The sequence below is a fragment of the Cervus canadensis genome, chromosome 11 (assembly GCF_019320065.1).
Source record: "Cervus canadensis isolate Bull #8, Minnesota chromosome 11, ASM1932006v1, whole genome shotgun sequence".
In the NCBI taxonomy this organism is placed as follows: Eukaryota; Metazoa; Chordata; class Mammalia; order Artiodactyla; family Cervidae; genus Cervus; species Cervus canadensis.
Window position 1 is genome coordinate 67,677,828 of NC_057396.1, and position 18,031 is coordinate 67,695,858.

General features: G+C 40.6%; 1 protein-coding gene across 2 annotated transcripts in view; it reads left to right on the forward strand.

Moving 5' to 3' along the window:
- The window catches only part of TTC17 (tetratricopeptide repeat domain 17), a 112,118-nt gene that overhangs the window by 65,965 nt on the left and 28,122 nt on the right, over nucleotides 1-18,031 (forward strand). Inside the window, exons 17-20 of one of the 2 annotated variants that reach the window (XM_043482709.1) lie at nucleotides 4,028-4,198; nucleotides 12,860-13,119; nucleotides 13,638-13,791; nucleotides 17,841-17,961. In XM_043482709.1, the coding sequence (XP_043338644.1) occupies nucleotides 4,028-4,198; nucleotides 12,860-13,119; nucleotides 13,638-13,791; nucleotides 17,841-17,961 (706 nt within the window). The remainder of the gene's footprint in view (nucleotides 1-4,027; nucleotides 4,199-12,859; nucleotides 13,120-13,637; nucleotides 13,792-17,840; nucleotides 17,962-18,031) is intronic. The other variant, XM_043482710.1, reaches the window with a different exon arrangement.

Sequence of the window (18,031 nt, forward strand, 5' to 3'; positions counted from 1 at the left end):
AGTAAAGTTCAGACAGTTGGGTATATGGAGTTGTTGTCATTGCTTTGTTTTATTTCAATGCTCGTGTGCCTGGTTTTCCATATTTACCTACACGGGCTAGGTGGTGAAGACAGAAGTGGAGGCAACTCAGCAACCTCTGGCCTCTCAGGAGAATCTGGAGAAAGAAAGCAGCTACCATTGCTCATGCCTTCTTTCCTGGTAGCCCTCCAGGACCCACACACACTCCACCCTTTCCATCTCTTTCAAATTGTACTTCTCATGGCCTTCCAACCACAAATGAGAATCCCTATTCCTGTTGCTTTGCTCAGTACATTATTCCTCCCTACCTAGAATGCCAACTTCTCCACCTTTTTTTTTTTTTTTTTTGCTTAAAGAGGTAGTGTTGACTAGGGGGAAGCCAAGAAGCTTTGTAGTAAAATGGAACTGATTCAAATCCCAGATCTACCACTTACTTAAATTTGACCTCAGACAAGTTGCTTAATCTCATGGAGAATCAGTTTCTTTGTCTGTAAAATTAATAATATTTCATAGGGTGTTTTTGAGGCGTAAGTGGGGGAAAAAATTCGAAAGTACTGAAGAAATACTGGTCCCCTTCCTTGTAATTCCCCCTTTTTAAAGTTGTGTTTTTAAGTCCTACGTATTCTTCACACTTCAAGATCTTCCCACTCAAAGCTCATTCTCTGAAGCACCTACTGGGCACAGTAGACCAGTTCATTAGTGTTTGTTGTCTTTATTTACTGTCTCCCCAAGTTGCTTGTTAAATTTCTTGAGAGCTAAAGCTCTCTTGAAAGAGTCTTCAGTTTCTGACGTAGCCTTGTTGAAAATAGCCTCAGATGTATGATAGTGTAGAATTGGAAAATGGAAAGTGACTCCCAAAGTGTGCAGTTCCCCTCTCTCTAAACTAGTAAGTTGGGAAAGGCTTTGAGTCCTTTATGTTTTATTGGTACAATGAGGGAAATGACTGAGGAGCACTTTCCGAAATTACAGAATCTGAAGGGGAGTCATCAGATCCAGAAAGACTTCCTGTATTCCCATTGCTACAAAGACAGCTTGATTGGGTACATACATCTCTTTGAGGCAACACTCTCTTTTAAAAGAAAAAAAAAAACTGTTAGAACATGTTTGGATGTTCTGATAAAGGAGAAAAGTTACTTATACACTCTGTTATCAGAGAAGTGTCCTATAATAGGAATGTAGGCTTCTGTTGAATATACATCTTCCGCAACAACGCACGTGGAACATGAGGAGACCTGTTCAGCCAGCCAGGTCTCCACCAGAGAAGACGCAGCAGCCTAGGAATACATTCCTCTTCCCAGAGAATGACTGTCAAGTGGAGCTAGATAGTGGCTGTTTATCTGTATTAACACATGTCTCCCTAATAAGTTCAAGGCCCTTTGACTCCTGGGCAATGTTGTGTCAAGAGGTCATGCTCACTGTGCACGTCAGAAAGTATTAGGTTGGTACAAAAGTAATTGTGGTATCGGGCCATGAATTTTAAATCGTTACAGCTAGGTGCCAACAGATCTTTATTAATCAAAATAGGAACCATTACAATCAACACATTTTTGCCAATGAGAATCAAGTTTGTTTATTCCTGTAGCATAAAAATCCATGCTTTGGGATTTGAGAAGCTCTTGGAAAGCGTTTTCTGCCTCCTGCTGGTTGTGGAAGTGTTTTCCCTGCAAAAAGTTGCTGAGATACTTGAAGAAGTGGTAGTTGGCTGGCTACTGGAAGTTGACAACAGCCAACTGAAAGCAATCACTGAAGCTGATTCTCTTAGAACTATACGAGAAGTAGTCAAAGAACTCAACTTCAACCATTCTACAACATTTGGCATTTGAAGCAAAGTGGAAAGATGAAAAGCTAGATAAATGGGTGCCTCATGAGCTGACTGAAAATCAGCTAAATTCAGAGGTCAGATAAATGGGTGCCTCATGAGCTGACTGAAAATCAGCTAAAATCAGAGGTCAGGTAAATATGGCAGATGAGATAAAATTTTGTAGGCCAGTTCACTCAACCTTTGAAGCACTGGTTGTGCAGTTGGGCGTTATGACAAAGATTGGGCCCATTCTGTTGACCAATACCAGCTGCAGGCGTTGCAGTTTTCAATGCATCTCATCGATTTGCTGAGCATACTTCTCAGATGTAATGGTTTCACCAAGATTCAGAAAGCTATATTAGATCAGATGGGCAGCAGACCACCAAACAGTGACCATGATTTTTAGTGCAAGTTTGGCTTCGGGAAGCGCTTTGGAGCTGCTTCTCTGTCCAACCAGTGAGCTGTTCATTGCTACTCAGTGGTTAGAGCAATCACTCTGAAAATCCACTTTTCATCACATGTCACAATCCGATTGAGAAATTGTTGGTTCACTGTTGTTGCATAGAATAAGAGAAGACAGCACTTCAAAACTCTGATTTTTTTTATTTTCAGTCAGCTCATGAGGCACCCATTTAGCTAGCTTTTCACCTTTCCAGTTTGCTTCAAATGCCAAATGTTGTAGAATGGTTGAAGTTGAGTTCTTCGACTACTTCTCATATAGTTCTAAGAGAATCAGCTTCAGTGATTGCTTTCAGTTGGCCGTTGTCAACTTCCAGAGGCCAGTCACTGCGCTCCTCATCTTCAAGGCTTTCGTCTCCTTTACAAAACTTCTTGAACCACCACTGCACCGTGCGTTTGTTAACAGTTCCTGGGTCAAATGCATTGTTGATGTTGTAAGTTGTCTTCACTGCTTTACAACCCATTTTGAACTTGAACGAAAAAATTGGTTGAATTTGCTTTTTTGTCTAACATTTCTGTAGTCTAAAATAAATATAAAATAAACAGTAACTAGTAAGTCATTAGCCAAAAATAAAAAAACATAAAGTGAGAAATTCATATAAAAATGATGAATAAATAAATACGTTTATTTAAGAATGTATTGTAGTATCAACTGGCAGAGTTCAGCAGTGCAAAACCGCAGTTACTTTTGTACCAGCCTAGTATCACACAGTGCTATGATTACATTCAAATGTGACATTTTATGCTTAGATAAATCGTTACTGGGCTTCCCAGGGGGTGCTAGTGGTAAAGAACCTGCCTGCCAACACGGAAGACATACAAGAGGTGTGGGTTCAGTCCCTGAGTCCGGAAGATCCCTTGGAGTAGGAAATAGCAACCCCACTCTGGTATCTTTGCCTGGAAAATTCCCCGCCATGGGCAGAATAGCCTAGCGGGCTGCAGTCCGTGGGACTGCAAAGAGTCAGACACACTCATGCTTCCTTTGTGGCTCATACGGTGCAGAATCCACCTGCAAGGTGGAAGACCAGGTTCACTCCCTGGGTCGGATGATCCCCTGGAGAAGGAAATGGCACCCCACTCCAGTATTCTTGCCTGGAGAATCCCCATGGACAGAGGGGCCTGGCGGGCTACAGTCCATGGGGTTGCAGAGTCAGACACACGACTGAGCGACTGACACTTTCACACATGATCAAAATTTGTTTTCCAAAAGAAAAACAGGCACCTGTGTGATCTGACAGTCACAAATGTGGCTTCTCTGCCACCCTATCCCCCTCCAGGTCCTTGGTTTTTAATTTCTAATCCTTTACCTTTTAGTCTTTCACTTTAAGCTATAATGCAAGATTGGTATACTCTTCTGCTATAATTCATCTATCTCCAGACTTATTCAGATACTCATCTGTCATTTCTCACGTTCAAAAGGCAAATAGAAGGAAAACCACTTTTTTAATGATGTTTCTGACTTTCAGAGAAGTGTTTCACAATCATTCATTAAGAATGGAGGGAGATCTTGGGACTTCGTTCTTAGAGCTTTTTCCCCAAATACTTAACAGTAGCCTAACAGGTGAAACTTGAACTTAAGTGCAAAATCGTGAATCACAATTATGACCTGGCTTTAAAGGGCACTTTTCTCCTGCTGAAGAAAAACGCAACGGTCCCCTTTTTGCTCTTCCTGATACTTGGGGACCTTGAGCTGTGGGACTACACAAGAGAGGTTTCTAATATGCTCTGTCTGTGTCTCTTGTCATTGAGGTAATTGTCATGTGAAAACCCTGGACAACAGCCATGACAAACAGAAGTATTTTGACAACTCACAGTCACTGGATGCTGCCGAAGAAGAGCCCTCTGAGGCAGGGACAGAGGAAGACCCTGTGCTCTCTGTTGAGAATTCAGGGAGGGACTCAGATGTCCTTAGACTTGAAAGTAAGTTGCTTTGACCTGAGCTGTGTTCCTGGGGTAGAATCAGCTCTCAGGCTTGGAGCTTAACTTAGGCTTCTCTTTCCTCTCAAGCATTTGTTTCTTTAACAGTCACTTACTATACTATAGAATCATGAGGGTGACCCCAGATTGGGAGGCAGAAGACAAGCTATGATGTGAAATTGCTCTTCACACTTCTTCTCTCTCCACCTCAACGTCTTCGTTTACTAGAGCCAATTTGATTTATGTACCAGTCTTAATGTCATTAGTTTATTGAGTAAATCATCAAAAAAAGAAAGTACGTTGTATTTACACTAACCCAGTAAAATTTAAAGATTTGAAATAACGGGCGTACCTACTAGGCCCTCCTCTAAACTTCCATTTTATGATCACATTTTGAGCTGTGCTGTGCTGAAAAGTTCTTAAGATGTATCAGTCTGTTTATAATTACCAAAATCAGTGACTTCCTTTTAGTACTTATCCTACTGTAACCTCTTCACTGCCTTTGGAACTGTGCACAACTCCCCACTGGGAGCTCCTTCCTCTTCCTCTTGGCTTCTGGGGTATCGCTTGATCTTGGTTCTCTTCCTGTCCTCCGAATATCTTTTTTCAATTTCATTCACTTATTCTTTACTTTGTCCTTTATTTATTTATTTTTTTACCCAGGGTCTTAACCTTGGTCTCCTTTTCTTAGTTCCCTCTTTGTAATCTCTTGGCCTTTGAGATGCATTGGAGTACACCAGTGTCTCTAAATCCGCACTTTCAGCTAAGACACTCTGTGACCCCAGATCTCACTTCTGTCTTTTTAGCGTTCTATCTGGATGTGCCACAGGCACTTCACATGTAACATATCTAAAATTGAACTAGTCCTCATTTTGTCCTATTTCCTGAACTGCTTCTGATTGCTATATTCTGCTTCCTGAATGGCACAGCTCACCCAGTCACCACTATATCCAGTCAATCCCTAGGACCTGTTAAACTTCCCGTCTCTCTATCTGTTCCTTCTGTCACTATCTGCATTCCGACTCTCTCCATTTGGGTCTGGGCTGTTAAGAGTAGCATCATGATTGGCCCCCTATATCTAGTCCTTTACTTCATTCATGTATGGAGCGAGTGGGAGAGGTGGGTATGTGGGTATGTGAGAGGGAGAGGATACATATAATTGGTATACAATTTAAAAAGCAGAAGTAACCTGTTACCAACTTCTTGTGTGTCCATGGCGTGGTTTTTAAAATCAGACCTGATCTGGTAAGTTGCCTATGCTTAAAATTTTCTATGCTTCTCTATTATCTATAGTTCTGTTCAGTCACTCAGTCGTGTCTGACTCTTTGCGACCCCATGGACTGTAGCCTGCCAGGCTCCTCTGTCCATGGAATGCAGGGGCTCTGTAGTGGGTAGCCGTTCCCTTCTCGGATCGAACCCACGTCTCCCACATTGCAGGCAGATTCTTTACCATCTGGGCCGCCAGGGGAGCCCACCTGTTACCTGTAGGAAGAATCCAAATGTCTTCATGTGGGATGTGAGGCAGTTTGGCCCTGGATTCTGTCTCCAGCTGTACTGTCCACTGGCGCTGTATGCAGCGGGGAATGCAGACCTTTCCCTGTCTCCCTCACACGCCGTGCTGCTCTGAGCCCCCGTTCCTTTGCAGAGGCTGGGAAGAGCCCCGTACACACTGCTTTTTAGACAACCCCTGTGCATCTCCAAGTTCAGCTCAAATGTTGTCTTCTCTGTGAAGCATTCACAAAGGTCGCCAAGAGTTCAGTTGCTTCATTTGCTGTCTTGTTCCTCCTTTTTGTCAAGGCACATTTTATATCGTATTAAATGCTTGTGTAACTGACGTTCCATCAGACAATGAGCTTCTTATATATTGTGTCCTATGTAACTTTATATTCCTGTGTGCAGTAAATGTTTTTTAGAGAAGTGAAATGTGGCCTTTGCCTTCGTGCATAGATTGGATGAACATATCTAGCAATTACAAAATCTTACGTTTCCTTCTAAGTGGTATATTATATATAAAAAAATGATGTCTAAGAGAGGACACCTCAAAGGGGGATGTTGTGACTTTCACTTCTGTAGGTTTAGAAAATTAGTTTCATCTCTTCTACCAGGAATCGTGAGGCTTTAAGGAAATTAATTTCCCATTTACCTACTCAGAAGAGACTGACTTAAACCAGATGGCCACTTTGTTCATTCACAGTGGGGCTGCTCCTCTCTGGTGCCCAGGGGCCTCGTGTCTCTCTGGTATCAGGTACCCACACAACCACATGAACATCATGAGATTGTTTGATAAACTCAGAATCAACAAAAAATGAAACTGAGTAGTGATAAAGGGGTATTTTTTCCAGCTTACAGAAACTGACCCCATTCCAGTATGACTCCTTAATGACTGGAATACTCATGACTACCAAATTAGAATCTTTTACTAGGACAATTCAGAATAAAACCCAACCAGAATCTTAACTGTGTGTCACTTCATTTTCTGAATACATCATTGCTTGAGGCAGATAACCTAGTATTTAAGTTTCTTTAGATCCATGTTTCCCCCATAGTTCCATTCCCTCCGCCGTCCTGCGGACCCTGTGTGGTTGCCCTGACTCGAGCTAGGTGTTTGCCAGGTCCCTTTAGCACTCTGCACACTGTCTCTTAGGGTGCGTTGCTAATGTAATTACAGTATGTTGATGATTCTTACTAGTTTTACTCTTAGTACTCACGTTTTTTGTTTTTTTTAAAAAAACCATGTCTGAATTCTGGGAGTACATTCTTCTTTTCTCCAGATACTGACAAGTCCACAGGGACCACGGTCATGGTATAAGTTACCATGTTTATACCAGCAAGCTTCCTATAGTGTGATTAGGAGAGAGACTTTATATTTTAATTTAAGTAGTGTGGTATATATAATAAAAGTCAAGCATAGACTTTTAAAAGTTTTTTTAAAACTCTGTTTTTGGAGGAAAATAAATACAAATAGTTAAGCCGTTTCCAGTAACCATAAATTATTATGATAGTTACTACCTTTTTGTGGTACTTTATAATTTACGGAGTGTTATATGTTATGTATTAATTTTGTGGAATATTTATTATTAGCCCATCTTGTGGGTGAGAAAATTGAGACTCAGAAGCTAGGTGCCTGGCCTCACATCTTCAGTAGGGGGTATAGAACTAAAGCTTATCCTTGGGCCTTCTGCTTTCACACCTGTGTCATTGCCTGTGGTTCTCAGACACAGGGGTTTGATAGATTATAATAGATAGATAATAAAAAAACTTTATTTTTTAATTTGTAAGGTCATTTTTGAGGCAAACTAGCATTTGCTGTTACCATTATTTTATATATATATATAAAAACATTTTAATGTCAAAAAAGTACAAAGACAATGTTAGAATAAAGTCTTCCTCAAAAATGGACAGTTGGCAACTTGACACCAACAAATGTGTATCTGGACCTAAGTGTGTATATGTATGTGCTATAACTTTAGTGTATGCTCTTTTTTTGTTTTTATTGATTGATTGATTCTTTTTTATCTAACCATGCCGCAGAGCATGTGGGGTCTTGGTTTTCCGACCAGGCCTCGAACCTGCACCCCCTGCCGTGGAGGTGTAAAGTCCTAACCACTGGACCGCCAGGGAAGTCCCATACATGTTCTTTTTTGTTTCTCATTTTGCTAAGGATTGGTGAAAACTGTGTCACTGATTAACCTTTGAAAAACCATTGCTTTAATAGCTCATTATCTAGTCCCAAACCCCTCCCCTGGAAACCTTAATCTGTAGGTTTTATAGTCAGAGATTTTATTATGTCTGCCACCTACTAACTGGTAAATCTTGGGCAAATTACTTAATCTTGCTGAGCCTTCCTTATCTTTAAAAATAAACCAGAAGGGAGGGGGAAAAGAAAAAAGGCAAGCTTCAGAGTGCTCATGAATATTTAAATGAAATAACTTTGGGGGAGACGTTTGTACCAGGTACTCGTACACACATGGAACTCAGTAAATGTTCATTTCTGGAAACACAGGCATTCCTGTGTTTCTACTGCTTCCTGACTTAGAGGCTGGCTGTGAGCCAAAGTCCTCACAAGTACGTACGGTATCTGCTCAATGTTAACATCAGGCAAGGGGGCCCTGACATATTTGCACAAGAGTTATTAACAGGAACAGTTCCCTACTTGATTTTCTAGATTGTCTTCTCCAAAGTCTCTGTCTTCTCTTTACTCTCCTAACCCAGCTAAAAGGAGGAAGAGGACCACTTGTGCAAATGAAGACTCATTATTGCTGTCTTCTCAGAAGTGAATCATTCCCTCCCTGTCTTAGTCTTAGTGATTTAATCTAAGCCTTTTGTGCTTTCTGATTGCTAGTTTGAAATTTTATGCTGTTGTTTATGCATTAAGTCTTAAGTCCACAGCTTTATCCTCTGACTTCAAAAAAGAGATCACTGCCTTTTTAAAATTGAAGTATAGTTGCTTGCAATATCATGTTACAGATGTATGATATACTGATTCACAATTTTTAAAGGATTTCCTCCATTTGTAGTTGTTATAAAATACCGGTTACATTCTCCATATTGTACAGTGTATCTTTGTAGCTTATTTTATACTTGTGGCTCAGTAGTCCAGCATAGGTGACGTGGGTTCAATTCCTGGCTCGGGAAGATCCCCTGGAGAAGGAAGTGGCAACCAACTCCAGTATTCTTGCCTGGAGAATCCCATGGACAGAGGAGCCTGGCAGACTACAGTCCATGGAGTCACAAAAAAATCAACACAACTTAGTGACTAAACAGCATAACAACTAATAGTTTGTACCTTTTAATCCCCTGCTCCTATATTGCCCCTTCCTTCTTTTTTTTTTTTTTTTTTTGTTATATTCACTAGTTACATATTTTAGATTCCACATGTAAGTGATACCATACAGTATTTGCCTTTTCTGTCTGACATATCTCACTAAGCATAATGCCCTCCAAGTGTATCCATGTTGTGCAGAGAAGACACTGAAACGCAAGACAGAATTGCCCGAGGTCCTGTGGTGGTGGAGTCCTAATTTGAAACCAACTTTGTCTAATTCCAGAGTGTACTGTCTATTTTGTGAGACAAAGAAACATATTCTGAAAGGTAGAATGTGCCTGCTTGCCTTGAGAAGCCACAGTCTTACAGTAAAAGCTATGGATATTAATCACGTAAGACCTTCTGGACACATTTTGATCCAAACTTTGAAGGAAGGACTTTGTCTTGCTGGTCCCTATGCCCTCGGCTTTGCAAATAGCCTTACCTTTACATACTCACAGACTCTTAAGACTTCACACAGTGTACAGAAAGCTCCCTGTTCCACATCGGACTTTACAATCGTGACGTCATCTTTGGATATTCTGTTTCCCATTATATTCACATAACTACCAGATTCCTTTAATTTTTCTTCACTGAAATTTCCCCATACCTCTTTCCCTTCCCTTTTAAAGACTTCCCCTTTATCCTCAGCCTAAGTCAGTTTCTCTCTATGTGCCACTTTTAGAGATTGTTGAAACCCCTTTCTGTTTGTCCTCTGTCTCCACGCCCTAATTCCTAACACACCAGCTGATTTACTAATCTAACCTCTGTAACTGTCGTGGCTGTCACTTTGTCATTCTTTGCTTAACAAACTAGAGGCTCCCTTTACAATGAGTCTCCTTCCAGACTTTCCCAGGCACTCAGTGTCACCCACCTCCCCGAGTATCTTATTTGCTGATGTACTCTATATAAATTTTTTTTCTAGTTAATTTGAAACGAGTAGTGCCTTCAGAACATACACGTTCGTTACGCCTGTTTCTGTATGTGTGTAAATGGGTATATCCATACCTGCTTTTTTAGTTTCATCACTCTGGGAGTGCCCTCCCTGGACTTCTATTCTATCTAAATCCTGCCTAAGGTAGTCTGCTTTCCTGTAAAAAAGCGTTTCGTGACTACCTTCAGTTATGTTTTTCCTTTAGGAAAAAATATTTAAATGTAATTGTTCTCTCATTGTTTAGTGTATAGTTTTATGTCTCCAAATTGATTATATTTAATTCCTTAGGATCAGGTTCTTTTTGCTCCCAAATATATAGCACAGAGACAGGCACGTAGTAGGGCCTAAATAGATAAAGGTTGGTCTGTGTTTTTCTAAGGCATAGCACCTTTAATATCTCCCCATTTCTCACCTTTATTTAGTGTTGTTCTTTAGGAACTGCCCTCACCTCAACCCCAGCAGCCTTTGAAACGGCCGGGTGGCTGCCAGCAGCAGTGGCCCTCAGCTAGTGTTCAGTTGAATACTGGTTTCCATCAGTGAAAGGCCTTTTCCCTAGGAACTTTTTAATGATATATATTACCATATGGTAAGGGCATAGGGAAGTACTAATCTTTGGGACCTGGGCTTGCAGAACTTTTTGCAACTAAACAACATGAATGCTTTCTAAATAGTAGTAGTTTTTAAATGGAAATAAGGCTTCCATATACAGCATCCATTTGCAGCTCTAACTATGCACTGCGGACTTACTTATGTGCTGTCTTCCTTTGACCAAAAGCCACTTTTCTTTAAACCTGTATTCTTGGTCATGGGCAAATGTATCAAAAGTTCTTTTCTGTCCCAGGACCAGATGCAGGGAGTCCCATGGTAGCCAGAGAAGGAAGGAGAGGAAGCTAAAATAACATGAGGAGGACTTGGAGACAACGCTGTTGCTACAAGTCAGCTGCTGGGCAATTCTAATTAAGTTCCTGTTGGAATCCCTATAGCAGTCCTTTTCTGCTGCTTTCCTGGCTTAGGTACTGAGAAGTTTGTGAATCATATAGCGTATCAGACGGCTATGCTAAACACGTGGTGCCTGCCTTTCCATTGCTTGCCTATCATCTCGGTGGGCAGTACTTGAACACATGACAAATTTCCAGCAGGACAAGGCAAAAGCAGGAACAACAGATCCTCAAGGAACCCACAAAACAAAGTATTCCTGAGTTCCCATTAATTGTTGCTGTAGCTATCTGCACCTGCTCCATGCCAGGAGCAGTGGTGGACGTTTGGAATATAGTAGCAAACAAGGTAGAAACTAAAAATTAGAACTCTTTGTCAACCCCACATTTATACTACTGACTGCATAATTTTGGCAAGTAACCATTTTTATCTAAATATCCTAACGGAAAAGACTTTGCCAACCCCTGTTTGACTTTATGCTTGTTGCAGAATGTTAATGATAATATTAAACAACAGAAACCATCATATTGGTTCAGAAAACTTAAAAGAAAGTTACTTGAAAGGGCAGCAATAGATTTTGTAGTCACTTGTTAACAAAGGGAAGAGCCGTATAGCTTTTCAAAGAAAGAAATGACAGAGATTTCTAGTGGTGCTCCTCAGCTTGGCAACAGCCCCGCCCACCGTCCACTTTCTGTTCCGGAAGGTGGGATGGGAGACAGATGCCACTGGGGAGCCGAGAGCGACACTGCAGACCTTCTGTGGGAGGGGCTCAAAGCTTTAGGTTGTTTCTAGTCACGGGAATCAGCCTGCTTTCTCAGCCTTCTCAGAGGCCGAAACTGCATTTCTGAGGCGGGCTACTCACTGTGGTTATAGGTCTGCTGAAACCGTTGAGACTCCTGACCTTGGCCTTATGGATGCCATGTTCTAAATTACTGACAAGCCGGATGACCAGTTGCAGATTTTTGCGGTACTGGCATAGCATAGACTGCTGTGAGCCATCAACCCCTAGCTCTCAGGTTGTCCACTGGGCGCACATCATAGTAGGAAGCATTCCATTTTGTTATTTGTTTTTGTACCCTGTATACTTCTTAGAAGGAGCAGAAAGAACTGTCACAGAGCACAGTGTAAGACTCAGCCATTTATTCAAAATGGCAAAAGTTAAGTAGTAAAGAATTTGTTTTTTAAAAAAAGGAAAGCAAAAAAAAATTTAAAAAGGAAAGCATTCTGTAAAGAAACTCAGACTAATTTCGCCCTAAGCTTTCTTTCTAGTTAGGCATAGAGGAGAGCTTGTAAGGTTGTGTAACCCTACAGTGTATAATAATGGAAACACACTGCTCAGGAGAGAGAATTTTTACTAGGCCATTGCACTGAGAAACGTCCATGGGAGTCTTCACATAAGAAATGTTAGCAATATAATAAATATCTTGATAACCATTTTAGGAAAAAATTACACTAGCAAATTGTTATATCTTATTAGCCATTAGTGAAAATGAAAGCCTTCATGTGGAATTAGGATAATTTTCCACTAAACAAATCATTGTTCAGTTAAGGTAATTAGGTTGTATGGTCTTAAGAACTATATTTCAATTTGAATAAAGCTTGAAGAATCCTATATATTAAATAATATATCATAATAAACTTCATCTTTGCCATCTATATCTTATATCTAGAGCAAGCTGGTCCTTCCCCGCCCCCCCACCCCCGCCAAAAATACACATAAAATAGCCATCTTCATGCTCACTAGTGACAGTATATGACTGCCTACCATCTAGCTTCTGCCGTTCTTCTCAATCCAGTTTTTTATAAAAGCTGGATGACAAAAATGATTATATTATGAATTCTGAAGATGTTGAATGGCATTTTTATGAAAATGGACTACAGAAGTGCCTCTAAGCAGAGCCAAAACTTTTCTCAGAAAGCAAGGTTGGAGTCACTCAAGTACTTGAATGTCTGCGTAACTTTTAATAACGTGCTGGCACTTGAATTTCAGGTACAGTGGTTGAGGAAAGCAATGGTTCTGATGAGATGGAGAATTCAGATGAAACAAAAATGTCAGAAGAGATATTGGCCTTGGTGGATGAATTTCAACAGGCATGGCCCCTGGAAGGCTTTGGAGGAGCCCTGGAGATGAAGGGACGGCGTCTGGACTTGCAGGGCATACGAGTGCTGAAGAAAGGCCCCCAGGATGGAGTGGCCAGAAGTTCTTGCTATGGAGACTGCAGAAGTGAAGATGATGAAGCAACAGAATGGGTAAGAGTTTGCCAACTCAGTTCTTACCCATTTGTGGCCCAGGTGCTTGAGAGTGGGTAGGGGGCGGTGCTCCTTCTTTGCCGAGTGTAATCTGCTGGGTGTGTGGCGCTCGACTCCGTGCCCTAGTCAGCCTTCACATGGGAACTGTACTGCTGGAAGCTTTTCACGTGCCTTAGGTGTTGCTGGCTTTTAGAGGAAAGGGTGTGAAGCCAGGCTCAAAGCCTGCAGGGTTGGAGCAGCCCAGTTCAAACATCTTAAGTTTTAGTTTCCTCTGTATCCTTTAAGGCTAGGTTATTTTATTTCACTAAACATTTTTCATCTGGACCTTTAAGAATTAAACTGAAGAGAAGAACTTAACTCTTACACGGGACTGGTTGTTATTTTTGTTTTTTAATTGGAGGATAATTGCTTTACAGTGTTGCATTGGGACTGGTTATTCTTAAAGCCACCAATACACACAGCCACAGGCAGACATGAAAATTGATCTCATTTGTCCCTAACATGTTTTCATTTCCCAGATCACATTCCAGGTCAAACGTGTAAAGAAACCCAAAGGAGATCATAAGAAAACTTCTGGGAAAAAGGTAGAATCAAGTCAGGCAGAAAATGTACATCGTAACCAAGGAAACCTGGAGATCACTGGCCCAAAGGTGGCATCTCCTGGGCCACAAGGTAGATTGGAATGTTTAATATGCCAGTTTCTTCTTTCAGATTTCACTGTTTCAGTTCTCACAAAGGGTGTGTTCGTGACTACAAGTAGATCACATGAAAAGGTAATTGAGCCAAGTGAACAGGAAGCCAGTCATTGGTATAAAAAGTTTGTAAATTTAAACATTAATTTGGCTTACGTTCTTACCATCTTGAACTTAAATACTCTATTAATTCTTAACTTGACAGCTTAGTTTAATATATAAACAAAACTTGGGGTTTGAGATAGACTCCCTGGGTTCAGACACCAGTTTTGCTATTTAGTTCCTTTGCCTCATTTTTCTTATCTATAAAATGGGGATAATTGCATCTGTCTTATAGAGTGGTTGTGTGTATTCTGTAAGGTTATACATATAAAGTGCTTTAAATGAACTGAACACATAGGGCTCGATATATACTAACTATCTAGTAATTTTTTATGTGTTAGATAGCCCTTTAAGTATTAGATAATGCTTTGGAACTACTCCCCAGGGAAAAAAATGCATTTACATCAAAATTTGGCATGTACTTTTAGGGTTCATAGTTATCCCAAAGTGTGTCTTTGGACTCCAGGTTCAGGGCCATTGCCATGAGTCCAGTTGACTTTCTTTTCCAGCAGTGAAACAGTGGTGATAGAATTTCTTTTTAAAAAAAAAAGAAAAAAATTCTCTTTAATTTTTTTTTATCCTTTTTTTAAAAGGATATTTTCACAGTGTTACATTTGACAATTCAAGATAACTTCATGAAAATGTGTCTAATTTAAATTGTATTTACTAAAGCTGAAAGCAGAGAACACATAATAAAATATAAGGAATGAGGTAATCTTAGCTAAATCTCAGAATGATCTGAGACTTGACAAAAAATACTAAAGAGGAAAATTTAAATGGATAGTTATATACTTTAAGGTGAAAGCACAGAGAAAAAGAAAAAAGTAATTCTGGCATCAGAAGACACTACAAAATAGACAAAGAGTTGAAACAGTATTTTTTTTGCAGAATATTTATATATTTTTACAGAATACTTGATAAGCAAAGGATATCAGTGTCATTTAAAGAGAGCCTCCAAATCGATAGAAAAAATACAGCATTTCAGTAAAATATGTGCACAAAACATAGGCATTTCACCACATACACATAACACACACACACACACACACACACACACACACGGCCGCTCAGCATGGTAAAATGTTTAGCCTCTCGAGCAACGAAATGCAGACATAAAATGTAACATGCCATTTCTCCTTGTCAGATTGTCTTTGTGTAATACACAGTGAGATTTAATAAAATGAATTTTGGGATAGTTTGACTAGATATATCAGAAAAATTTTAAATATACCAACAGCTCTACTTCTAGTAATTTACCCTAAATAATCTTATAAGTGCAACAGATAGACGTATAAAGATACTGATCATCATGCTGCTTATAATAAAAATTTTAAAAGTACCTAAATGATGACAGTTGCCTAAATAAACTACAGCATATTCTTGCCCTGTACTGTGCAACTAAGATGTCTGTAATTTAGTAAGTGAACAAAAGCACTTTATAAAGTAGCATATATAGAAGATACCTCAGTTTTACACTAAAACGTCATAAATGATCATCCCTGGGTGCTAATGGGGCTACAGGTGATTTTCATTTTTTATGTTTTTTCCATTTTTTAAATTTCTTAAAATAAGCCAATATTACTTTTACAAACAAAAACTAAAAATTTCTTATAAAAGTGACAATTAAAACTCAGTGTGGTTGAGAGGATAGGCGAGCACTTAGGCAATTTTAAGTGGATTCAAATAGGTGGGGTGGGTAGGGCACTGAATATACTCGCAAATAAGATCATAAAACTACTCACTTTCACTCATGTCCAAAGTTCTATAGCGTGGAAGAGGTAAGAGAAGACTGGAGAGGTTCAGTATCCCAGTTTTCAACCAAGTATAGATTCTGTCCACTGCCAAGTGATAAGATTTGTGATAAATCCTGACATAGTGGTAAAGCAAATTATTAAACCAGTCCTTGGTGAGCCCATGGGGGAAGAGTCTCAGAGATCATTAAGGGTCATTGTAGATTTTCTAAGAATTAATAAAACTAATAATGTATAATTTACTTCATTTCCCACTTTGGTGAGGTCTACTAGACTAGAAGACCAGGGAAGTGCCATATATATAACATAACTGGATTTAAGCAAAGCACTTAACAGAGTGTCTTATGATATCCTTGTGAACAGTGTGGCGAGAGATGGGCTCAAAGGCTCCCCAGTGCCTGCAGCATAAAGACCACACCTTCCAGGCTGGCACGCAGGGCATTTACAACCCAGCCTCTGTGTCCCCTGCAGCACCACCCCTGAACCAGTCATGCTCGTTCTACCTCCTCGTCTTTGCACGTGCTCTTCCCCCCACCTAGGATGCACTCCGCCACCGCAGCGGCGCTGACACGTCACTCAGCCTCCAGCTCCAGTGCCATCACTTCCTCGGTACCTTCCGGCAGCATCCGTCTCTCTCTCCTCTGTACAGCTGTCCTCTGCCTTCACTGTGGCTCTCATCCTGTTGTGTTCTAATAATTCATGTCTACCTTCCTCACTAGACTGAGCTCAAAGGCAGGCCCTTTTATTATTCCTCTCTGAATCCCTAGTGTCTTAATACAGTTCCCAGTCCCCTATAATAGCTGCTCAATAAATATGGCCTCACTAACTCAATGGACATGAGTTTGATCAAACTCTGGGAGATGGTGAAGGACAGGGAAACCTGGCATGCTGCAGTCCATGGGGCTGCAAAGAGCCAAACATGACTGAACGACAATAAAATACTTTCCAAGCGAATTTCTTACACAGAAAGAAAAAGTAAGTTTTATTGTGAAATTTATGGTTTAATTTTGTTATTTATTTAAACAGGGTTCATTTGAAACTCTTCCAAACTTTTTTTTCTCTTTTATTAAAATCTAAGTCTAAAGCCCTGCCTCTATCTTAAAAGTTTTCTATTATTGGTAAATTCCTACAGTATAGAAAGAGTTAATACATTACCAAAATCTCCTTCCTGTCCATTCCATTGGAATTTCTTCAGAAGAATCCTTCCCAGATAAGACTGAGTTCTGCTCTTTTCTTAGGGGCTTTATCCAAGTAAAGAGCCTACACCCAAAAGGTGGTACCTTTGAAGGGTATCAGTAAGCAGAGCCTTCAAAGCCCAGGAAAGCTTTAAACAGCATGACTGGCCGCGCGCACGTTGTAGTGAAACAGACCTGGATCTGACTCACAGTGCTGCCCTAGTAGCCAGGTGACCCTGGGCAGGTCACTTGATTTCTCTGAGCCTCCATGTTCTCATTGGAGAAACAAGGATTAAGACCTGCCTCCCGAGGTTACAGATGAAAAGCATTTAGCACAGGACCTGAACGTACAACACAGTAAGCGCACTGGAAATAAATGATAACCTTTCGTTGTCATCATCATTCTGTATCCTACTGCTTTTCTTTACAACAGGGGCTCTCTCCCAGGAGTGACTTTGTCCTCCCAGGGAACACTCACCGATATCTGGGGACGCTTTTGGTTGTCCTGTCTCAGGGAAGGTCCTGCTGACATCTGTGGTGTAGAGGCTGGGGATGCTGTGAGACATCCTCCAGGGCACAGGACAACGCTCACAGTGTTGGTGGTGCCCGGTTAAGAAACCTGCTTTAGAGACCTATGCTTCTCCTGACTTAGAGTTGTCTTTATAGAATCAAAATGTAGAAAGGTGAAAATTAAGTTTGGTAAAATGTTAACACTGAAGAGTTTTCTAACCCTCATCTCAGTCTTAAATCCAGTGAAGGACTCGTTCATTTTTACTTCATCATCTTTGAAAACAAGGCTTTCCTCAACGATGATAGTTATTCTTGTTGCTGTGAATGACAAGACTTTTGTTAGTTCTCTAAGTGGTAGAAATTCTAGACTAGAAGGATGACTGGCACCTCCAATACACCATTCTGAGTGAAGTAATCACCAGGGCATAAGACACTATATGTGTCTTTGGGTCTTTGCCATTGTGCTAACAGATGATGTACTTTCCTTCCAGGAAAAAAGCGTGACTACCAGAGTCTGGGGTGGCCCAGCCCGGACGAGTGCCTCAAGCTCCGCTGGGTGGAGCTGACAGCCATCGTGAGTACCTGGCTTGCAGTTTCTTCAAAAAACATTGAGTGAGTATCTTAAAGCTCTCCTTCTTTCATGGCATTTGTGTACCAGTGATCACACTGGGCCCCAGCTGAC